Raw genomic sequence first — 25980 nt, forward strand, 5'->3', positions numbered from 1 at the left:
CAAAAGGTTTACAAACATACATTTAAAAAACCTTTCTACGGTAGAACGAAACACCGTGAAGGTGGAACTTTAGTAGTAGACGTGTATTGTACAATACTGAATAACATTAAACAATATTCACAATATTGAATAATATTGTTGAATATTGAATAATATAATACATCACAATATTGTATAATATTGTGTAACAATTTGTGTTACCAGAGAAGGCACAGAGGTCTGGAAACTGTACCTACCCCAGCAGAATGGACAGGTCCCTTTGGAAGACCAGTTGTCCCGGAAGTGAAGTTGATGCAGATGGGGTGATTGAAAGGAAGTTGTTCGAATTCGATCTCCGGTACAGAGCCATCGGGCGCTCGACCGCTCTGCAGAAAATCTTCTAAGAAAACACTACAAAGAAGAATAAATTTTACATTCTACGAGATATTTTGAAAGAGGTTTGATGTAACATATTGATTTGAGCTAAAAAGTTCTGTTATGAGATAATTTCTATCAACGGCTATATTAGATAAGTCTTTATTAAATTAGAATAAAATCCATATAAATTATTATTCATTATTATTAGATGCTTTTCAATTTGAAGTAGAAACAGGAAACTTAACTTATAGTGAGTGTGTTGTGATTTTCTAATGAACTGCCCGGTTTTAAATATAATATTTTTAATCTACATAAACACAGCTACACTACAAAATTTACAAACACACGTAGACAATTAGGTTAAAGAAAACAATATGGTGGAGGGAATCCACCGTATCCAGCCGAAAGCATTCGGCGTTAGCGCAAGGGTTGCGTTTGGAAAAAAAGGCGACCTCAAGATGCAGGTTTGCCGTTCAACTGCTTGTCTTCTGTGAAACGCCACAAGGGGGCGCTCTCTGCTCAAGGGGAGAAAGAGCTGCTACAGATTATAATTTCCGGAACATTTCTTTACAATATTCATTTCGAGAAAACATGTTTGTTTTATCGTTTATCAGACATACAACATTATTAATTTTCAGACATTATTAACTGAAACACTATACAGGTTAATGTTCAAAACTGAAGAATGTTTTTCCTACAACTCTGTTCCTTTTTACAACGATACTTCATAAAAATGCAAAAACAAAATATTTCATAACTTACTGTTATATTAAAATAAGAATTTATGAAGAATCGTATAACATCATATATAAATCCAATATTTATTATTATTTTGATATTTTTATTAGCCAAGTTTTCCTCCAGCTCAAAAACAAAAGTAGGCATTTGTTTTTGCTTAAATATTATGCTTAATTATTTCACGCATTTCATTATTTTCACTTCAAGATAATATTTAGATTACCAGTTTTTCCTATACCACATTATTCTTTCATTTTCATTTCATAATGCTTAAATACAATCAAATTCTAAATTATATAAAATCATTCTCTTGTTGTACAATGTTTGTAATGATAATCTTTTGTCTGGTTAAATATAAACGTGCTTTGATTTAAATTTAAATACTTACTAATAGTTTGTATATGTAATCCGGAGAAAAGAATTATTTTGTTTCTATTATTTAATTTTATTTTACTTTTTTAAATTTTCACCTGGAAGCACATCAAAAATATTCGTATGCTTTAAATTAATAAAATGATTGATTTTTTTTATTGTGTTCTTATAATTTAACGACACATATATAATTTTAAATGCTTTTAGACTACTTTTCTATATCTTGACGCTTCGTTTTTTACACTAAAGTAAGATGAATTTTTTTATTGAATAAGAAAAATTTTTATTGAATTTTAATCCTCGTATACATAATATGTCATTAAATATATTCTATAAGACATCAAAATTGAATGATTTTGCTTTTTGCCCTTATATTTTTTTACAAAAGTATTTCGATTCCTCAAACGTGTGACTATATTTGTTTAAGTTTAATCACTTCTCTCTCAAAACTGAGCTTCAAAATATAAGTGAAACAAATAGAAAATTAGAGATACATATAGCAAAATGAATATAATTGTGTAAGACTTCTCATCAGGTGACACGTGACTATTAAATTTGGAATTTGAAAATACTTTGCTGGGGAAGCGATTAAAACTAAATTACCTACAAAAGATGCAATTGAACTTATACGTAACTAGCAATACCGGCGAACCAGCTAGTAGCCAAAGGCGGCTAATATGAAATAAAAATTAGAGATATCGGAATTTTAGTTAAAGTTGGCATATTTTAAGTGGTACAAAATTTAGGATTTCGCCCTAAAATTGAGGTATTGGGAGCCAGGCGACTACTGATGTCATATCTAGGGATCATAAGGTTTTCATTTAATTCCGAAATTTATAAAATCGATCAAGTGCTCTCAGTAAGGCAACTATTATTTCCAATATATAGGTTTTATTCTTAATTTCCAGAAGCTTTTGAATTACCTGTTTCTGATGTCTGACATATCCCGGCAGAAAGTTTCTTCTCTGGTTGGAACAATGATCACTTTCTCCAAGCTAGGGGTGCCTAAAGTTAAAAAAAAAAAAATTCCTTTTAATACCATAATTCGGTAGATGAATGTGATATCTAGAAAATATGGATTCTTAACCTACGAGTAAATTGTGTTGGAAGAGCATGAAATGATAACCCTAATACAAAAGTATTTCCCAAAACCAACCCCTGGGAGTAATCGCACCGAAACTTTCTAGTATACTCCCAAATAAAAATATTTTTCTCCTGTTCTTGGCATAAAAATTATCGAATTTGAGTGACATCGTTAGCGTTATGAATGCTCAGATTTTTATTTCCAAAGTCAGGCATACGACATTTGGTGTTTCATATTATAATGAAGAAATTCAAGCATGCATTTTGGACACATTTTTCCCCGACTTATTGAAACCAAATTATCTCACAGAATTTAATAATAAGAAGGCATAGTAAACTTCCTCTGTCTAAACCATTGCATTTCTGAGCTATTATATTAACTTGCATGCAAAAGCACAGAGAAATAGAGGATCAAACCTTTCATGAATCTGGTTCAAAATTTGATATTGATCTGAGCTTTAGATACTGAGTGAGTGCACCAAATTTTATTCATTTAACTTTTATAAATAATGTGTCTTATTTTTTAAAAAAGGGATGTAAAATTACCAACTGCGCTGCAGCGATACGTTAACTTATTTTAGATAAACTTTTATAACTGTTCAGAAATTCAACTTTGTTTTTAAAACTTCAATCAGTATTTTTCATTCATTTTTTTCATAATTTTATTCCAAACACCAATGATTTGTTCCATATAAATCAATCCATATCGCTCTGATCCAAACAAAAGATAGTAAATCCATCCTATGGAAAAAATATCTACTAGAGGCGGCTTGCTTACAAGTGGAACAAAAAAACTCCAGGAACGTGAATCTCTATTGCTACCTGAAAATGGAAGATCTGTTATTTTCTATAACAAAACTAATAACCTTAAACGTTGTAATAGTCACATTAAACACACCGTTTGGGCACATTTCAATGCATTAGTTCGGAATCGGAGAATTTTGATAATATAAATCGAATGATAACATTATCCGCGATCATATTAAGCGGCTTCCATCCACTGTATAGGATTATTGGAAAAAAATATAAATAGGTTAAGTCGAATTTCTGGAAATATCGTTTAATAAATAATTAGTCACTCTACATTTAAAATAAATAAAAGATCTCTTTAATATTTTTCTGCATAATTATCCAATCTAGGTATATAAGATGATTGTGTTCATAAACAAACTATTTTTCTTGGATACATTAATAATACAATGGCGTCCATTGTATTTAAACTCCAAAATTCATAATAAGTTTATAAAATTCAACAAAAATAACATTTTTCGAAGAAGGCAATTTCAAATAGAGAAGAAAATGTAGGTCATATAAAATAAAAGATGAGAAGTGGTGCCCTATTTTTTTTCTATATATGGTCCCCATTTCTTTTCTCAACAAAGAATAAGTCTATAATGAGGAATTAAGCATCAGCGGATAGGATTGAATTAGCAGACTTTGAGATTGGCATACCAGCATTAAGCTGAAATACTTTGTTTCAAAATTTTAATTTAAAAGAAAATGTTTCATTGTGACCAATTTTATATAATCCGGGTAGCATGAATTAGAAATCTGTACTTACTATCAACAATTGCTGGCAAGTTCTCGATTGGATGAAATTGATGCCCATTGTCTTGTAAATGATCCACTGCTATAAGAAACTTTGGTGCCATAGTATTTACAATGTTGGAGGCAGCCTGAAATTTCAGAAAATGCAATGATTGATAAACAGTTTTTAAACTGATAAAAATATTATTTATTAATTTAAGTTATTTAAGTTTATATTTTATACATAATAAATCAAAAGTTTTACTTTCAGTGCTGTCATCTTTTAATCTTGTTTGACTAAACAATTCTAACGTGTGAGAATAATAATCTTGTAAGACTAAACAATTCTAACGTGTGAGAATAATAATCTTGTAAGACTAAACAATTCTAACGTGTGAGAATAATAATCTTGTAAGACTAAACAATTCTAACGTGTGAGAATAATAATCTTGTAAGACTAAACAATTCTAACGTGTGAGAATAATAATCTTGTAAGACTAAACAATTCTAACGTGTGAGAATAATAATCTTGTAAGACTAAACAATTCTAACGTGTGAGAATAATAATCTTGTAAGACTAAACAATTCTAACGTGTGAGAATAATAATCTTGATATTTTAGAAAATTCCAACTAGGATAATACAATCTTATTTGTCAAATGGGGGGGGGGGTAGAATTCTGTAATGGAGTCAATTCATTAACACTTTTTTAACCTTAAGTTCCTAGATTTTTTTTTTTTTTACACTAAGTCTCTAACAGTATTTTTTCCTTGGAATTCATAGGAAGTTAACAAAAAATTAACCATTTTATATTAAAGAAGATTCAATTAATTAGAATCAACGAGTGAATATTAGTTCTAATTTATTACATATTTAAATTTATATATAATGTGCACTAAACCATTGATTCTTTAAAGTAAAAATTAATCACTAAATAATATTTTCTTTCTCAATAATGCGAAGCTTTCCAACAAATGTATAACATTTTTTTAATGTAAGCAATTTACTCATTTCAGCACTGAACCTCCTTATGAAGTATGTTTTCACAAAAGTATATTTTTATTCCCAAAAGAATATTTTTCTTTCTCAATAAAGCCAAACTTTGCAACTAATTTACAGTATTATTTTTTAAATGTATATAGTTTGCTCACTTCAGTGCTGAAGTTCCTTAAGAATGTAACAGTGTTTTCATTATTTTTCTCTAAATAAGTTCTTGATTTATATAAAGTCACCTTCCAATAATGACCATATACCAGACTTCGCATCGCAAAAATCGTTTTCATCACCTTTTACATCTGTACGGAAAATCCCGTTAATTTTATTGAAACTGAGAATCATTCTTTTTTGTTCAGTTAATAAAGTTCTCGGTTAATAGAGAACCGTATTGATTGAAATTCTACTGACACAATTCTTATAATAACAACTGAATAGAATAAATGATTGTGAAATACTAAAGTTCAAGAACATTATGCGACAAATAAAGAAATTTTATTTCAGAAATAAAATGATCTAGAGTTGAATTTTTATTACTTACTCTTGCCCCATAATATGGGAGAGGACCACTCCAAATGGCTCCAATACTTGTTGTAGCTAACATTGCAAAAATCGCTTCCTTCCTGTTTGACATGTAACCTGAAGTTGTAACGAAATAGTTGAAGTATGGTTAGAAATATTTTTTACTCTATCTATGTATATAAAATAGCTTCAGATCAATATGATATCATTCGGATTTTTATAATTCATATGATCTTTTCCTTTTAAGAACTTTAAAATTGTTAACTTTTTATACTAAATTAAAATATTTTTAACCTGAAAGGTCTATTCAAATTTCGTCTAAATATAATAAAAAGTAAAATAAGTAGTATAATTTGAAGGCAGCCAATGGAATTTAAAAATCCTTACTTATATTACGAAATTAAATATTTTGTGGTCCGATAAACAATTTACTAACTTGCATGGAATATTAATATGATAAAGCTTCTAGCCTGGCTTATTAACAGTAAATTGCGTTGTACAATTTGTATAAGTGAAGAATAGGGCAGGACATTGTACGAAGGGACCTTAGGACTAAGAATTACCAAATTTGGACAAATTTATTTCTGGAAAACCGAGGATTAATTGAGAAAAGGACAATTTGATTAACCTAAAAAGGTTGATAGTTCATTTACTTTATGAGAAGCGGCATATGCTTAGGAGGAAAGATCAAATATGCCTCTATGTTTAATAATTGTCTCTTCAGTGATCAACGAAAAATATTTTTCAGCAAAAACATATAATTCGCATAAACAATAGAATTCCCAACATGCATTGCAAATAGATTAATATAGAAAACTTTGTTAGCAAAAATTTCTGACTCCATAAATTGACAATAAATTTTTCCAATAAAGAATAAAATTTTTAAAAATTGATAGCAAAACTTTTGTAAATTATTTTATAAATTTTTTGATAATGTGTACAAGACAGCATTTTTCAATGTATACAGAATCTGCAGTGTGATATACTTGATTGAAAATCTCAAAGACGCTTTACAGGGCGAACTTTCGACTTTGAACTGCCAATATGCAATAAGTAGGTGCTCCTTAGTAAATACCCAATAAGGAAAGTTTTTAAATAATTTTTTATTTAATAATCAAAAAATTAATATTTTTCAGTGATATTCAAACAAATTATTATCCCAAAAATCCTTTTTTATTGCTATTTAAAAATTAAAAAAAGAATAATGCGTTTTTAAATTATATCATTTTTGCATAATCTTTTTCTAATTTTCAATAATTTTTTAAATATAATTTCAGCATATTTTGCAATAAATATTATTGCTTCATTAATTGGGTTTATAAACACAGGCTTTATTAAATGCAATTTTTGTATGAGTGTTATCTTGTAATTCAGAGTGAAATTAATATTTTTAAAATTATTCTAATATTTTTGATGTAATTAAAGGCTGTCGCTAGCATAAAAATACGCGAGTCAGTCCTAAAGTATTATAATGCTACAAAGTTTGGAACTAGTGGTTCGCAACATTTTAATTCTTTTCTTCTCTAATAATAATGGTACTCACAGGCAACTCTGTCGCCGATTCTCAAGCCATGTTTGCGAAACGCAGCAGCGTAGAGTTTCACTTCGTTATACATCTCAGCAAATGTCACAGTTTCATCGTTCCCCAGCTCGTCTGGAAAAATATTTTATTTCTGTACAAATATTGAAGTTAAGAAGTACAGTATATGAATACAAAATGTAATGGTTGGATATGCATTCGAGCTTCATATAAATATTATATGAAGATAATTACAGGTTATATATATATATATATATATATATATAGAGAGAGAGAGAGAGAGAGAGATTATTAACATATTTTTGCAATTACAATATTTTATTTTAAAGCATGCATTTATATTATAATTGATTACATTATTATGTTTCGAATAAATAATTTTTTAAGTTTTAAATTTTATGTAAATTTACTGTACCAAATAAGTTTATCTGGAATACCAAGGAACTAATTTGAAAATAGAAAACAGATTTTGCAATATTTCAAAATATTTTCAAGTGGTTTATTTTTTGCTTCATCTTTCTGTGTGTCTCTGTATTTTGAATTACAAAAATTATTTAGAATACCATTCAAGATAATTTCAATTTAATAAAACACGAATTTCATAAAATTATTTGATAAATTAATTTGATTATACAAAATATCTAGCATTTCATTAAAATTGAAACTCAGCTTATGTATAGCATCGAAAGGTTTTTAATCTTGCGGAGGGGCGAGACTCTTTATAATTTCATTATGAGGTTGATAAAAATAATAGATGACTTTCAGGAACAGTTATTTAATTAAATTATTTTCTAAGTTCCGCATTTCACAAAACAAACACGAACACAAAAATGAAGGATCATGGGAAATATACCTTCATGTTAATAAGGTAACGTCATCTTTTGTATCCAAAGATAAGGTATTAGAGTTATGCAACCGCTACAAGATTTGTTTCATTCAAATTCTAATACATGAATGATTTAAATACAAATCTTTAATCAAGTAATCAACAGTGTTTAATAATTAATACATGTTATAATTAATCAAAAATTATTTTGTATTTATCTATGGTATGTTTTTAAAACCGCAATTATTAAAAATTGTAACGGTTAATTAATCTTTAATTTTATGATGAAAGCATGCCTTTTGTGAAGACCAATGTTTTTAATTGAATGTTGCTGAATGAAATGTACTTTCTAAGAATGCATAGCACTTATTAATTAAAATAACAGTTCATATGATATCAATTAGCAACAAATGAAAAATGCCAAAAAAAGCAATTCAAACCATTTTTTTTAAAAATATTCAATTAATTTTAAATTTTCTTACCAGCATAAATTATAGCAGTCCTGTTGTCTCTGATCCTCAAAAGATTTTCAGCATAATTGAATCTAGCCCCGCTGAACCACTCGATATCTAGAAATCCACTTCCTACTCTCTTAAATACCTGAAAAAAAGGAAAAGTTATGATTGTAATTTATTTATTTGACACAATTTAAAATAATATAAATACTTAGATTTATATGAGCTATATAAAGTTTCAGATAAAATCCTTCAGAATTCCAGTAATTATTTTCCTTTTTCCTAGGAAAAATCACGTAGTATCTCATTTTCCTTCTACTATTCCATTTCTTTCAAAATACGAAACGAAAATCATTTTTATTTAGTAAATGAAATTTGAAACGTGCATTTAAGAATATGAAGGCTGTCCCAAAATTAATGCAAGATTTGAATTTGCTACCATTCGGGCAATAAAATGTTGGTAACCCTAGTAAAAAAACCATTTGACAGCTGACAGTTCAGGGTTAGTAAAGATGGAGCGGTTACGATAAAACAACGTGTGAGTATAAAATTTAAATTAAATAAAAAAAACACAGTTTTTTCCTTTAAATTGTTATGTTTTTATTGAATCATACAGAATAGTGTTATGTATGGAATAACACATAGGGCAAATGGCTTCCATGGTTTGGGTCGCACATACGCATTCTTTATTTCGAAATATTTCATGATCATTTTGAATAAATGTGACTAAATTTCGTTGTTGCATCGTTGAATTTACTCCTTCAATGCAGGCATGCTTGCAGGCTTGTTGGCATAGAACTTTGACTTCAAAGAACCTCAGAAAAAGAAATCCAATGGTGTTAAATCACACAAACTATGGGGACCAATTTTTAAATTCCGAATTGTTTCCGCCAGACTTTCATTATTTTTTTAAATATTTTTCAACAATAAAAACATGTTGTTCTATGGTGTATGTAACGCTCCATTTTTATTAACCCTAAACTCAGCTAAATGTGAAATGTTTTTTAATAGGATTGCCAACACTTTACTGTGAGAATGGCGGAAAATTCAAATCTTGCGTTAATTTTCGGACAAGCTTTATAATATTACCTGCCTTTGTTCTCCCGGAATATTATGCTTCCAGGATTTTAAGCTGTTAATATGGAAAGCATTCATTTAAAATTTCATTTATTATTTGAAAGGACTAAAAATTTCATTTTTAATGGAATAATATTGGTGTAGTAAATTATTGCATGTGTAAATTAAAGAATGTATATAGCACGAAATAAAAGCGGAAGTAAAAATCGTGCTTCGGAATTAATTTCGAAAGAAAATGTTTTATTACTTAATTTTAGCACTGGCAGAATCACGTGATTGAATATCTTCATGGAACAATGAAATGAGTTCGAATTTTGTCATATTAATAAAAATGGTGTAGTAAATTGCATACGAAATTTTAAAAATTTATTGAAATTAGAGAAAAAGTTATATGTAAATAAAATTTATAGTCTGAAAAATATTTTTTTTTATTTTAAGATGCAGGAATTCTTTTAATGAGAATGAATTTTCAATTTAATTATTTTAATAAATTATTCAAATACAATTTCAATAAATATATTCATTTCTTTTACCAAATATTTATTCTATTTTTTTCTCCTTTCATTAAAAGTAATTCAAATTGTGCGTTTGATTTCATAAATTTCATAATGAATCTGAAATACGCAATGAATATTTTTTTTCTTATCTTTACATGTATTTGCTTAATTGTATGCAAATAATTCAAAAATTCTGGTTATTCTGCGTACCTTGTCGTAAGGCCTTGAAGCAATAACACCGAAATAGTGCCATAATTCTTCCCAGAAAGTTATGTAGTTTTCTACTGACCATTTATGAAAGTTCCAATAAGAACCTAAAGAAAAAAGAGAAAAGTTATAACAATAATTTATTAATAGTGAATGCAAAAAATTATTAGCATTTATTGGTTACAAAGATTCATTTCAGTTACTATATAAAAATATAAAATAAATTTTTGAAATTTCAAATTAAATTTTGTTTCAAGGCAAAATGTTTGAACATTTTTACTTAAATAATACATATAAAAAATTAAGGCATTAATTAATGAGTTTTAAGCAAGTTCTTAGATATATATGGTAACTAATTCTATGCATTGTAATATTTAAAGAATTGGCTAATACCATGAACTGTGAAATTATTATGATTTATTAATTAATTATTCACATGATGTATCTAAATTAATGAATATATTTGTCAGTATATTAAATAATATATTCAGATATAATATTTTTAAAATCATATGTACATAATGCATAAATTATATATATATATATATATATATATATATATATATATATATATATATATATATATATATATATATATATATATATATATATATATATATATATATATACATATATATAAGCATAATTTTGAAGCCGAAGGCAGTTTCGAAGATAACGAAGACACTCTGATAGGGATTTCTTACATGCGCCGATTTAGACAAGGGAAACACAGGGATCTTCTAGAAGAATTTGTTTAGATCAGGAATTTCTCGTCCCTTCATTTTGAGCGTGGGAATCGCTGACGAAAGCATTTATACAAAGCTTCTCTTTAATTAATTAAATAGAAAAAGTGGAATGGGATCATGAAATATGAGAATATTTTAGAATGACTTTGATATGGGCTAAATTAAGCTAAAAAATTAGGAAGTAAAGTTTAAATTAGATTTTAAAACATCATTACATATATATATTATTTTTATATGCAATAATTTTTATTTTTTTCTTACAAATCCTTTTTATATTAATTTATATACTATCTTGAGATGATAAATATTTTTTTTTCATTTGAGGCTATTTATATTTATATTTCAAAAATAATTGTTTCATTTCCTCTAGTAAGCATTGTTTAGTTTTTTTAATTCATTTCACTAACACAAAATAAAAGCTAAACAGAAAAGTGATTTATTTTTTTTCAACGTTAACTTTACTTTTAGATTAAATAAATCACTAATTCAAATATTTGTTTACTTTCTAAAGGAGAGTATAACTCTAATTTAGATCAATATTCAAAGTTTCGTTAAATATTGAATTTCAATTATAAAATTTGTGATTTCAAATCATATTAAATTTATTTAGTGTATATTTAAAGATTTATTTAAAAAATTGAGGAAATCTACATAAATTAATTCACCTACCATTTTAAAATTAAAATAAAGTAAGTTTCACTTTAATATCTTTCTAATCTAAAACTTCTAAAACAATTTCCAATAGAGAACTAAAATAATCCTTTCAGGCGGAATTATAATAATATAATTCCTGAATTTAGAAATAGTTAAAATTAGTTCATTTTATGAATCAAGTTCCAATTACTTGACTTTGTGGTAGCAAGTGCTAGAAAGGTATAATTAGTGCTTAAATGCCTGGAATTAAACATTGCAAAAATAAGTCTTTTATAACAATGTTACATTTGACAATAACTAATTGCTAACTATTCAATGATATTAATTACACAATCCCCAATTATAAACCAGATAGGAGATATTGAAGCATAAAGAAATTATTTATTTACGCAATCCAACTTTAAAAAAATTAATGTCTTAAATGAACCGAAAAGGATCATTTGGCAGATTTAAGCAAAATTCTATTTTATGGTTCAGATGCACTCATTAGTTGTAACAAATTGTTCAAGCATATCATGTAATCCGCGAAAGGTGAATTGAGTAATTTAATGAGTCTGTTTAGCGCAACGAACTTGCTGTAGGTTTTAACACCTTTTCATCTGCTCTATATTTTTCAAAGACCGTAACAAAAAATACTTTTTAATTATTGTAAAGTAGGCAAAGAAATTTTATTCTTTTGCTTTCTGTTTTCATGAATATTATTATTATAATAGTTATATATTATTATTATATAGTTATTATATTATTATAGTAGTTGTTATTAAATTAAACGTAATTAAACATGTTTCAATATAAATACAATTCTTTATAATATTTACTTTGATCAAAGTTTCAATACATCGTACTTAGCAAACATTTATATCTCAGAAATTTATAAAAAATTTTAAATATAAATTTTAACATTAAAGAATATTTCTGCAACTTTTACTAAAAGTTTTAAATACATCAACTTTCTAGTGGCTTTTAATTTAGATAGTATTTATCCATATTTTATCCATTTTCAGTTTTGTGTTTTCAAATACTGTAACAAAAAATATTTATAATTGTTGTAAAATAAACAAAAATGTGAAAAAAAATTATTATGTGGCTTCCCATTTTTATTAATATTATTATTATAATAGTCAATATTAGAAAATATTATTATATAGTTATTATATTAGTTGACGATAAATTAAACATAATTAAACTCATTTCATATTAATACAGCAGTTTATTAGAAAATTTTCTTTAATCAATGTTTTAATGCCTCTAAATTGGCAAAGCATTTATATCTCAGAAATATATATATCTATAAAGTGTTTTGAATGTTAATTTTAACATTAACAAATATTTCTAAAACTTCAACATAAAATTTTAAAATAGATTAACATTTTCAAGACTTTTTACATTAAATTAAATTTACCTTATATTTTGCTTTAGATTTTATTTAATTTTATATTGGGTTATAATTTCAATGAGATCTAGGTAAGACCGATTTTTTTTAACGAAATATGGTAGAAATCTGAAAAAAATTCGGTTTCCAGAAATATTGAATTGAATTCAGTGCCTTTGATTTTATATTAAAATGTGACATAATTTTAGATACCCAATTAACAAATGCTATAATTACATTTCCAAATCTTTTATGGTTTTTGAAATAAGCTTTGAAATATTGAGTTAATGATCTTTACTAATTTTTCGTTTAATTACAGTCATTGTTTTTTGTTCTGAGCACAATCATTCTAAAGTAAGCATATAATTTATTTTTAAAAACTAAGTGAGTTAGAAAGGTGTAATAACGAAATTGTAACTTACTGAAGCGTCTGCTGTACTTTTCTTCGATGACCTTCTTGAATTTATCCATTTCTGTATTCGGCACTTTTTTATTCCAGACGAGGCTCGTTTGCCTTCCCATTGTATCGACAAATCCATTTTTTCCTAAACTCACTGAAAAATGAAAATAACATTAATAGTAAACTGCAATCAATAACGTAATTTTAATCTTACACGAAATTTATATCTTCATCGTATTCCATTACATATCAATAGTAAAAATCAATGAAATTACTACATATATTAAAATATATTTATAAATTTCAATGAAAAAAAATTGCGCAAATACTTTACAGCACTCAGTGCTTGCCTACACAGTAACGTTAAGTATTGCATAGTGAGGACTCTTAAAGATGACTTCTCTTAATGAACTGATCGGATCAACAGAATCACATTTCAGTACATTCTTTTAACTTAATATGGTGGATTTAATACTATGATGATGGTTTATTTCAGGTTAATTTTTTTACTTTATAAATCTTTTGAAGAAGTATATATTTTTATTTATTTAATTGTTATAACTGATAACTGTACGTTTGTTATTTTAAATTTTTTAATTATTTTTAAAAAGAAGCTCGCTTTTTATTATTACTGTAATAACTAATTCAACGAATGAAATTCATAAAAACCTTATCAGAGGTTTACCTTAGGCTTTACAGAATGTTAATACTATCTAATATTTCAAAATACCGTATTTTCTAGAAATTTATTTATTTAGGAACTAGTAATAATGTTTTTAATCTTCCTTCTTGTGGCCCCCTTTCACTCCAGAGGCCCTAAGTAGATGCCTAGTGTGAAATCTCTCACTGTGCCTGCAACAAACGCAGAATCAAATTTATGATGCAAAACTATGCCAGGTTTTATACGTTCCTATTGGACCATGGGAATAGTGGAGTAAATAGCGGGAGGTCACTTACAAACTTTAAAAAAATGTTTAAGAAAACTGATAAACTTTTCTTAAATGAGTGTCATTAATATTATAGAGTATTTCATTCTTGTTCTTAATACTTACATCATAGGTAAATTAATTGTTGATAATTACTTGCCTTCATTTTTTTTGTTTATTCAATAATAAGCAGTGGAGTAATTAAAATATTTTGTAATATATTCTTTTAATTTAGTTGGGGTTTTTTTTACAGTATAAGCATAGAATTATCTACTATATTCTATAATTATTCTTTATATAAATGAAATATATATTTTCAGTTATCATGGTATAACTGGATTTAATTTCCATAAAAGTTGCAATTAGAGACCATAGACAATTTTAGAATGGATCCTACGACAGAAAAGAGCAGTTACCTACAATCTATGAAATCTCAGAAGCAGATGGACATGGTTTAGACAGAACTTTTCTTTCTGAAATATGTAGTTCATAAAGGGTTTCTTTTTTTTTTCTCCTTTATATTTTTATATCTTTAGCAATTTAAATTCATAAGGTTGTCGAAATTTATTACCGTCCCCCATCTTTACAGATAAGCTTATATGGTTGATTATGAGGCCCTTTTATGTGGAATTTTCCCCGCTTGTATTTGCTGTCGCAGCGTAAATGGTAGGAGACACAGGATTATTTCATAAGCTTACAGTTCAGGATTTTTTTTATGGTGAACATAGGAAATCTGAAGGGAATTACAAAAAATGTTGTAAACAATGGATTTGTGATGAAGGTAGTAACATAAAAAAGGGGTAATATTGTATTTTAATATTCTTAACCTCCAAAAAATATATCACACATTATACGTTATGATACCCTCTGAATTTCTCGAGAAATTTCTAATTATTTAACAAATTAGATAATTTTTTAAGACGTTTTCTATATAAAAATAAGATAGGCAAATTACGAATTCATTACAAACATATACGATACTATGTCCAATGTAAGATTTAAATCCCATCGAATTATCCTTCATTTTTCTTGTACGATTATTAGTTTAAGCATTAGATCACAAAAGGAATTTCCAAAAAAAAAAAAAAAAAAAACACCAGAATTTTTAAGATTCATTTTTTGAAAAAAATCAAGTATTATATTAAATACATTTGCATTTTTTTCTAACAACATTAAAAAAAATGTACATTCAAATCTTATTGAATAATCCTGAACGTTTTTGATAATTTACAGATAATATTTACCGATTAAATATTTTAGGCAGATTACAAAATGAGTTTCCAAAAAAAAAAGCCTTTTTAAGATTCACTTTTCGAAAAAATAAATATAATTTTAAATACCTTCGAATTCGTTTCGAATAATATTAAGAAAATAAATCAAAAATAATTTTGGCATCCTCAAGAATCTGCATTTGAAAATAATTTTCTATCGTTTCTAATTTTCCACAAGAAAATTATCATTATTATCGCTATTAAAAAAGCAGAATTTAAAAAAATTTATGAAGTCGTTTTTGAAATTTTTCATTGTATTATTAATGATAATGAAAGACACTCGTCATTTATATTGCCATCAAATGATAAACTAAAATGAGCATTCAGTAGAAGTTCAAAATGATAAACTTCTAAGTGAAATGAAACGCATCACTGCGCACAGAATGGCGTGACGACTTTCTTCAATTCAGTGACGAATTCGAAATGAAATAAAAGTAAAAGCGTATTAGAACAGATTAAGACAGCAATCTGATAACGATAAGATAAACTTCATTTATGATGTCATAAATTAAATAAGCTAAATTTTTTATTACAATGTGTTTACATTTTCTTACATAAAAATGAAAGCAATCAGAAAAGAAAGAGTTTTCTTTTCAAGATTGGCGTATTAAAAAATTATTTTTAATTAAAGGGATAAGTTGAAGCAAAATTATATCATCTCTTATAAACAAAGAAAATGTAGATCCTCTTTTTAAAAAGTAGGTATGCATTATTAACATCTATTAATTTAGGGATATTTATTTTGTTTTATTATTAAAAACGTTCGCTTCAATCTATGCTTTTCCCTCATACATTTTAACCAAAAAGCAACTTTAAAGAATAGAACTTAAGATGTGAGTAACTCTAAAAATGTATCTGAAAATTATTTTCAAACTTATTATAAACAGTATCTGGAAATTAATATTGGACGGTATTAAAAAATTAACACTTATTTTTAAGAAACAAAATAAAAACAGCTTTATGAATAATTTACGAAAATTTCGGATTTAAAATGGTAAAATAAATCAATTCATTTAACTGCAGAATTTATTAATTGTGCTATAAAACAGAAGTTGAGACCTAATTCAAAATGACCTGTCTACCAGTGGGAACATAAAACCATTAAAATTGCCAAGGAAAGAATTAAACTCAAGCTCTTGAGAAGCACCCCAGGCACCCAAACATACGAAAAACTTTTATTGAACTCTTTAAGTCTACTAGACAATAAATCGACTAGACATGAGTGACTAACAATATACATAATATAATAGAATTAACGGCGTATAGATACAAATACTAATAAAAACTAGTATCAAAACAAAGTTACGAAACTTTTTCGAATTGTTTTTCCTTTTAATAGCTAAGATTATTTCAAAGCCCGGCACCTATTGCGAAAAAAAATGCACTCGAGAATTGCCCGCCATTATTTGTTCTAATGGATGTGTTTTAAATAAGTTATAAGTTAATTCTTTAAAATTTCTTTTTTGTTTTGTATGTGTATTTATATACTTTTTAATATCAAGTTAATGTAACAAATAAACAAATTTTAATTTTAAGAACCTAAACTCAAATAAAAGGTAAAAAGAAATTGAAATATCTATGCCTAAGTAGTTTAAATATCAACAGACATTGCCTAAATCTTTGAAATCTAAAAATTGTTGCTCTAAATATTTTCCCTCATGTCAACAAAGTGCTAGCAATTATTTGAAGTAATAAATAATATTGATGATCTTACATTTATTTTTAACAATTTAAATCACTTACACTTTGACGTTTGGATTCTCTCGTATCTTATATAAAAAATTATGAATCTGAAAAGGGTTCTCTTTTTCTTTCCATAGTACGTAGTTTTCTATTTGAATTATTGCCTAAAAAAAGAAGGGATCCTTCTTCGATAATGAAGTTAAATGTATTATTCAAGATCTAAAGTAAAATTTCACAAATGCGAATGACAAATATGAATTTATTATTTAAAATTTTCAGAATTTTATTATATGTATTTATTTAAAGATTCATGAAAATATGAAAGATAAAAAAAATTTGTTCGCTTTCTTTTATGATGGGGAGTTAAATTATATATCTGTGAGCTAACATATTTTTTCAACTAAAAAATTAGTTCTTATAATTTTTAACTCAAAATCATTTGAAATCACACAATAACAAGTTCATCAAACAGGAGACTGAAATTTCAGTATATATTATGCATTAAATTAATTGAATGTTTCGGATTTTTTACCAATATATAGTTTGAATTACATCCAAAATATCAATCACAAAATTTTCTCAATAATATTCGACAGTATTTCTTTTAAATATGATTGTATAGTTGGTGTTTATGAAATAGTACTTTCTATACGAAGCAATGTTTATGAAAAATGAATGCTGAAATTATTTCTAAAATAATCTATGAAATTTGTTGGCATTTATAGTATTTTTAAAACAATCGACAAAGAATATTGGGTTTATTGAATGTGCAAAAAACTGTTATAGATGTGTTATTTTCAGGAATTGGAAGCTTAAATTGTATTTTAAAGATATAAAGCATCATTTTTAGTCTTATAAGAAAAACCTTATTTAAAAAAATTGAAACTTTATTTTCATGACAAGATTAAAATTTTTCTAAAAGATGATTTGAATATATATGAAATGAAAATCTTGAACATTTCTTATGCTCAATGTTAACTTAGCTGTAGAATATTAATTTGAAATTTATTAAATTTATGAAATTAAATGATAACCCTACCTTTCAGAGTTCCATTATGAAGTCCATTTGAAAATGAGTTGTCGTTGACAACTGACCCAGGCATAATGCCACTGTAGTAATCCCACTTCAATCTATGAATATGTGTCAAAAAATCAGAAACTCTTGACCAAACAGAGCTAGTTGACTGTCTTAGTCCAAACTTATGTGACTACTGATTTTTACTTCTCCCCGATCAGATCTTTAAGCACTTTTCGGAGCTTTTTTTTTCTCTTAAATTATCTATCAGTCCCCTCCCCTTCTCTCACTTTCCATCTCCTCGACACCCTTTGCAATGCGCTTGTTTCACGAGTAACGAAATTCTGTATTTAGTTCCGCTTTCTTAAGCAAGTTAATCAGACGATTTCGTTTTCGACACCCCTCCAGAGTTCATGGTGAGAAAAATCACGAATTGCTACCTTTGTTTTCACAGACCAGGGAAGAAAATTTTCTCAAGAATCTTCGTTCGGTTATCTGATTTTCGTGGTGGTAATTGACAGATTTGTTTTATTCTCCCATATAAAACTGATAAGGTCTCTGGTTTATTTTTTTTACTATTGCAGCAACCGACTAGTGACAGGTATATTTGCCAATGACCTGATATGGTTTTGAAAAATCGTGTGCATTTCATTATCTGTAATGTAGATCCTCTTGTTCAGATAGGGAAGAAAGAAAAAAAAACGTTTTCACAATTCTGATGCTTTTTTTTTAATTAAAATAAGAAAATTCTAGATAAAAAAGTAAAAAAAAATGATTTTCAAAAATCAAATTTATTCTCAAGAATATGCGTTTTCAATTTTTATATTTTTGATTCCTGTAATTTTGTTTTCCTTTTTGTAAAATGATCAAACTTGCACATTGTCCAGTTTAGATTTTGCAAAAATATATTTAAAAAGGCTAATTTTAATTAGAACATTTTGGAAAAGAATCATTAATAACATTTTTATAATTTTATTCGTTTTTCATGCATTCATTATCTGTCTAATTTTAAACTGTAATAAATATTTTTCAGTTAAGATTTTTGGGACGAATTTCATAACTTCAATCCGGAATTAAAAAAAGAGGTCAAGGCAACATCCTGGCTCCTTAAATTTCCACACCACACCAACGGATAGAATTTTGAACATTAGATTTAACATGTGTTGATATTACATACACGGTGGGTTTTAATAAAATTTGAAAATTGGTTTTCGAACCTGAAAAGATCTTTTTCCGAAGCCTACACACTTTTACAATGCTAACATGTCTTTAAAATTAGATCTGAATTAAATTAAGCTAATAATTACAAAGTAGCCCTCTTGGACAATTTTTTTAATCTATTTAGTCCATAGATAGCTTTAATTTTATCGAAATTCTGTCTGTATGTTTATATAAGAAATTGATGATTAATTATATAAATCCCATTCAAAAAAACGGTTCATTTGTAATGGTTAATAAAATAACGGAGTTGGCCAACTGGAAGCGTTTGTGCTCACTTTTAGATAAATAAACTTCTGTGTTATTTTGTTGAACAATAGCTACAAAAGAGTTTATAAGAATATGATATTTCGTTTAATCGCTGAAATGCGATTAATACACAAGTTCCAGAAAACCGAATATATATTTTGGATACCTTTTTCCATCCGATTGAAAAACTTATTATTGAAACTAAAGTTAGATTTTTTTTAACAATCACATTTGAAGTCACAAGTTCAAATATGAAATTTGTTTTATCTAAGTTATGGTGTTTTTGTGTTATCGCTTTTAAATACATGATAATTCACAGATCGGCAGACAGTCAATTCTTTGACAGATGTGTTCAAAATTTAATTAGAATCAGATGACAAATTGTGAATTAAGTTTCAATTATAGAAATTGTTACGTTTTTGAATTATCTCATTTATATGCATGAAAAAAATATCTACTGATAGACGATCAAGCCTTGAAAGATTTGGTTAAAAATTCGATATGAATTTACACTTTAATGTATATGTACGCCAAATTTCATCCATCTAGCTCTCTTCGTATTTGTAGTTATCACGCTAACTTATATTCAGACAGCTGGACAGCAGGCTTTATTTAAATGGATTTTGTTCAAAATTCCGTGGAAATCTATAAATTTGGTGTAATCCCCATATACCAAATTTCATTCCTCTAGTTTACTTCTATTTTGAGTTGTCGTGTTCATAGACTGACAGATATAATTCCAAAAATTTCTTTTCGGGCTTCGGGTGGATCAAAACCTCGAATTAGAATCTACTGACAGTTTACTTAATATATTTTGTTTACTAAAAAGTAAAAAGTGAAGTTAAGAACATGCCTATGCAATGAATCAGATTAAAATTTGATAAATGATCTGTCTATTAATAAAGCTGTCCTAGTTATAGTCTAGATTTCTAAACTAATACTATTTCTAATAATCTAATGTGTGCCACCTGTTTAGTATGCTGATGCTATTCAAATGAACCCCCCTTACCAAAGGGGAAAATTTCGAAAAATCCAGTAAGGATTAAAATCAGAATGCATTCCGTGTACAAGATAATCCAGTTAAATCCAATGTATTTTCTGCCCCCCACATTTGAAATGTAGCAAAAGAAGTACAATATTTTTTTCAGACGAGGAATTATTGTACTTCGGGTGGTTGCAATCCTCTTATAACAATTAATTTTCTTCTTGATTTTTGAACCCCCATAATTATTTTTAATTCCTTGTCTTATTGCGACGAACTTTTCAGGGCTTGCATCAACTGTCACCAGCTTTCGAAACACGACTTACAAGGACGTGACAATGAACTGCTTTCCGTTATGAGGATTGTTCTTTCGGATTTTGCGGAGAGTCGACCAATCAATGTGCGGATGCTAAGTATAGTCAAATTAAAATTGAATAAAGTGGTCTTTTGACCTAAATGCTAGAGACAATGTTAAAGTCTGATTGAGAAAACCTGTTCTCATTTGTGATTTTTTTTCTGTTAGCTTGAAAATTTTCTGATGATGTCAAAAATATGAATATTAATATCTAATATCGAAGGCTGACTATTTTATCTTTTTTCAAACATTTTTCTATTCACATCAAACATGGCTGAATATTTCTACTTGGTCAATTTCCAGTTTTCAGTAAGATTAGATAGGGTAACCACACAGGGTACTCCACCCTGTCTAATTAAAGACATTCGGTTTAAATTTGAATGACCTGATCTGATAGCATCGGCGGAATCTAATCCTAAGGATCATAACCGGTCACGGTAGAACCCGTCCCGTGGGAAGCACGTTTCCTTTACCATTCATAGTCATAAAAGCATATGAAACAATTTTATTCGTCTAATTTTTTTTTCTCATCTTCATTCCATCATTTCTTCTGGGTAGTATCTTCATATTCATCAGTTCAATTTATTGATTCCTATTATTAAGGGGTATCACACAGAGAATTATTTTAAAATGTAAAATTTTAAAGAATTATATTGCATTCCTTTTGGCTAAATTTTGCTTCTTTAAGATTACATTTCTTCTAAAAATTCAAAAAAAATTGGTATGCTTTTTATAATAAAATATAGTTTTGTTTTCAAACAAATGAATTAATATAAATTCATTCCGTATAGCTTTAATGCATTAATATGCAAGTAAAATTTTTAAAAAATTTAATTTAAAACCTTATTTATACTTTTAAGCAATATTATAGGTGACTGTTCCTGAAAAGAGCATGATTTTATTTTCACACTTCTCATAATTATTTGTTATCCAGCTTGCCATTGTTCTACCATTCAATTTGATGCTAGTTTTACTAAACACCTGAGAAGCGGACTAATTTAAACAATGAAGATCCCGTTTATAACTATTCATTACTATTAATTATCTATAATAAGAAGAATTTTACTCTGAGATTAAAACTAATGAAATTTGCGATTATCAGTTGATTACCAAACATTGATCTATAATATGTTTCATTTTCCACTGACTATAATTAAACACAGCTTATTTAAAGGCTGATATTTCATTCACAAAATACTTTTCAGGATTTTAACAAGTGGTAATGGTCTCCACCAAACGTTCTCACATATTCTCTAATGAAAGTATAATTCCATCTCCAGCCCATAAAATTGTGGCTCATGGGTAAATCAATGAAACCCTTGGATGACATTGACGAACAATAGTCCCAAAATATCGATCTTTGGTGTTAATCTAGAGATTTTACTAGATCTAAAGTGCAGTCTTTAACGCTGTTCTAGCGATTAATTGCTGGCCTGCAATAAATGCACGATATCTGAAACTTTGGATACATTTGTTCTGATAGACTGAAGCCAACATTTGTCATAGAACTACTTACTGTTTAGTCACAAGTTTACAACCAAATTTCATTAATTTATGTCATAGCATTTTTCAGTTATTGTATTTACATGCATGCGAAAATATAGATCGATTAAGGCTCAGCTTTATGAAGAATTTGGTACAAAATCTTGAGTATTAAATCTTTGTACCAAATTAGTCATCACTTTATCTGACTGTATTTCGTTCAAAATTTAGAAGAAACCTACAAATTTGGAGTAAAGTACATACACTAAATTTCATCCGTCCAGCTCAAGTCGATTTTAAATTATCATGTTCACAAATGGAATGATATGGGTATAGATATACCTAATTCCAAAAATGTATGAATGAAATATTGTATTTTTTGACGATTACAATACTTTCTCTTCGTATAATAGAAAATAATAAAAAATTAAACATTCTATTTATATAAAAAAAATTAGAGAAAAGCATATTTCATATTAAATAGTGAGTAATTAAAAATCCTACTGACAAAGCAAGTAAGGTTACCCTCAGTTTTACGTAAGTTCCATGACATTAAAAAAAAGGGAACAAATTTTCATCCACATTATGTCAACAATTCTGTATGAAATATAAATGCTTAAAAATTCGCTTGTTTTAAGATTCCATTATTTCGAACGACCACAAAGTTTTTATTGAGGACAACTCCTTAAAAACAGTATTTTTACTAATGCGTTATTAACCTTTAACGCTCCTTTGCCATTCGAAACTAATTATATGCTTATAATGCTTTATTGATTACATTTAACCGCTAAACTCTTTAAGAGATGACGAAAATATTTTCATTAGCTACCAAAATTAATAATCATAATTTCAGTGATTATCTGTCTATAAATGAATTTTTAATATACTGATTGAATATTAAATTGTATTGTATGTACTTTAAGCCAAAATTTATAATTGTTATCTCAGTGGTTGTCTATTTATATTGTTTGGGTAATAGATTGTATTATATATACAGGGTGGTTAAAATTAAAGTTCCACTTTGAAATGGTTACAAAAGAAAAGCTACTGGACCAAATGCTATCAAATTTAGCAATAGTTTAAAGGAGTTCGTGGGAATTTCTTTTCTGCTAAAAAAAGTTCGAAAACTCACCACCAAGGAAAAAATGGTGCTATATGCAATATTGTTAAGTTAAATTCGACATGAAGACGCCGGTTTAAAATGTGTTTAATCGCTTCTAAAACGTGTTACAAAGCATGTTTAATGTATGTTATCTCAAAAGCACTGTTTATGGTGATAATCTAAACAATGTGGCGGAACTGAAAGATGTGGTACACCGACATGTGCGTAAAATTCCTCCTGATATGCTAAACGCTACTATTGAAAATGCAGTAATACGATTTAACTTGCTCTCAAAAAAATGGCGGACGCCACATAGAACATGCTTTGTAATACGTTTCAGAAACGATTAAACATATTTTATCCTATTTTGCTTAACTGTATTGCATACAGCGCTATTTAACCCCCCCCCCGATGGTGAGTTTGAACTTTTTTTTGGGGGGGGGGGCGTAAAAGAAATTCTGATGACCTTCTTTAAACCATTACCAAGTTTGATAACATTTGGTCCAGTAGTTTTCCTTTTATAACCATTTCAAAGTGGAACTTTAATTATAAACACCCTGTACTTTGGGCTAAAAACATGCATATAATCCAATACCTCTGTGACGACGTAAATGAAGCGTTAAAGTGCGTGTACTCACGAGCTTTAAAGTCATTATTTTTTTTATCTACAATGCTTTAGATACTTTTCTTTAGGAAACTGAAAAATTGGAACTATTATTCTTGAAATTAAGCTTAATAAAATAGAATTTAATTGTTTACAATTTTAGAAAAGAATTTTAAAATAAACAAGAAAGTCAAAGTTGGAATCCTTACTATAAAATAAAATTCAAAATACAGAGCAAATACAAACAAACGGCTCTTTTTGTTCTGAAAAAAATAAACATTTTTATTGCCATGATATATCATCAGCTTACATAGGAATGTGTTAGACATTCCTAATCCGAAATTTGATGTGATCTTTCCTAATTCTGCTTTTCATAAAATCATCAAAAATATAATTGACTCTGATAACATACTACGCTGTATATGACATACCAGCAAGAACGTTTAGCGTCAATGGTTTATTCGAGAATATGCTTGTCAAATGTAAATATGTCGATAATTTTTCATTCTATTCATTTTATAAGTGTTCAATCAATTTTCGCAAGATACTTTTTAATAAATCTTTTAGCGCGTTTTTAAAGTTTAATGTTTCCAACTTCTAAATTCAAAAGTCTATAAGACTGCCAATGTGCAAATGTTATAGGTGTTCTTGAATTATAGAGTTCTTAACCTCTGGGCAATGTTATTGCTATATTATTATTATAAATTAAATTATTTAACAAATCTCGAATTTTTGAGTGTATTCAACTTTTAAATATCATTATACGTTTCTTAATATTTTTATGATTTAAAACTTACAGCTTTTAAATCATTTATATATTTTTAATGTTTTTTTATTAACTATATATACATTTTAAATTACTATTACGTCTTTTTAAGTTGTTTTTAATGTTTTATTAATTACAGCTTCCATTGTTTTGTGTGTTTGATCACACACAAAACATTGGAAGCTTTAAACTCAGTAGCTGAAGTTTTTCTGCAATGCGCATTTTTTTTAATAAAAATAAATACTTCATGGATAATAAGTGTTTACTAAGAGAAGGTTTTTCAAAAGTTTTATTGAATTTTCAATCAAAAAGTAATCGAACTTGTAGTATTTTTCCTTAGTAGCATCGAAAAATATCATTGCATCAAAGCCCCTTCTACACCATTTTAAAAAATAAGATTTTCGGAGATTTTGAAAGATTTTCTGGAACTTTTTAGTGTATTTGTATTCAATTTTAATCTGCGATTTAATTTTTATCACCATTTGCGGTACCTTGTTAGGCGCATTTTACCACAACACATTTGTAGCCGATTGGTACGAGCGAAGATAGAACCTGGGACCCAGTGGTTCGCAGTCCAGTAAGATGACCACCATACAAAGCAATTGCTCGGGTAGCTTACCTGTTAACTGGCTTATAAGCTTTCACTACAGACTCTAATTCCAGTGAGTCGAGATATGGCTGTTGAGTGGTGATGTATTAGCTGTTGATTCTAATGCGCCTGTACCCATTTAAGTAGCGCCAAGCGTTATGGCGAGCGTGTGTGGGTAAGTGGTTGCTGATGTGCTGCATCAAATGAGTCTGACGACTTTGGATTGCTGCGTCAAGTGAGTCGGAGGACTTTGGTTACGGGTAGATGGCGCCACAACAGCTTTACGAAGGTTAAAGGATCACGTCCGAGGTCACCAATGTAGCTAATTGGCATGAGCAAAGATAGAACCTGGGACCTTGTGGTTCGCAGCCCA

The 25980-nt window shown here is 27.7% G+C and overlaps 1 protein-coding gene across 1 annotated transcript in view; it reads right to left on the reverse strand.

Moving 5' to 3' along the window:
• The window catches only part of LOC129964270 (acetoacetyl-CoA synthetase-like), a 34714-nt gene extending 15945 nt beyond the window's left edge, over positions 1-18769 (reverse strand). Inside the window, exons 1-9 of the mRNA XM_056079020.1 lie at positions 18285-18769; positions 13388-13519; positions 10197-10300; positions 8440-8557; positions 7135-7245; positions 5611-5708; positions 4112-4226; positions 2391-2472; positions 237-390 (exon numbers count right to left, since the gene is read on the reverse strand). Of these exons, the coding sequence (XP_055934995.1) occupies positions 237-390; positions 2391-2472; positions 4112-4226; positions 5611-5708; positions 7135-7245; positions 8440-8557; positions 10197-10300; positions 13388-13519; positions 18285-18348 (978 nt within the window). The 5' untranslated portion in view covers positions 18349-18769. The remainder of the gene's footprint in view (positions 1-236; positions 391-2390; positions 2473-4111; positions 4227-5610; positions 5709-7134; positions 7246-8439; positions 8558-10196; positions 10301-13387; positions 13520-18284) is intronic.
• Between the last annotated feature and the right edge of the window lie 7211 nt (positions 18770-25980).

Source organism: Argiope bruennichi, chromosome 3 (genome assembly GCF_947563725.1).
Source record: "Argiope bruennichi chromosome 3, qqArgBrue1.1, whole genome shotgun sequence".
In the NCBI taxonomy this organism is placed as follows: domain Eukaryota; kingdom Metazoa; phylum Arthropoda; class Arachnida; order Araneae; family Araneidae; genus Argiope; species Argiope bruennichi.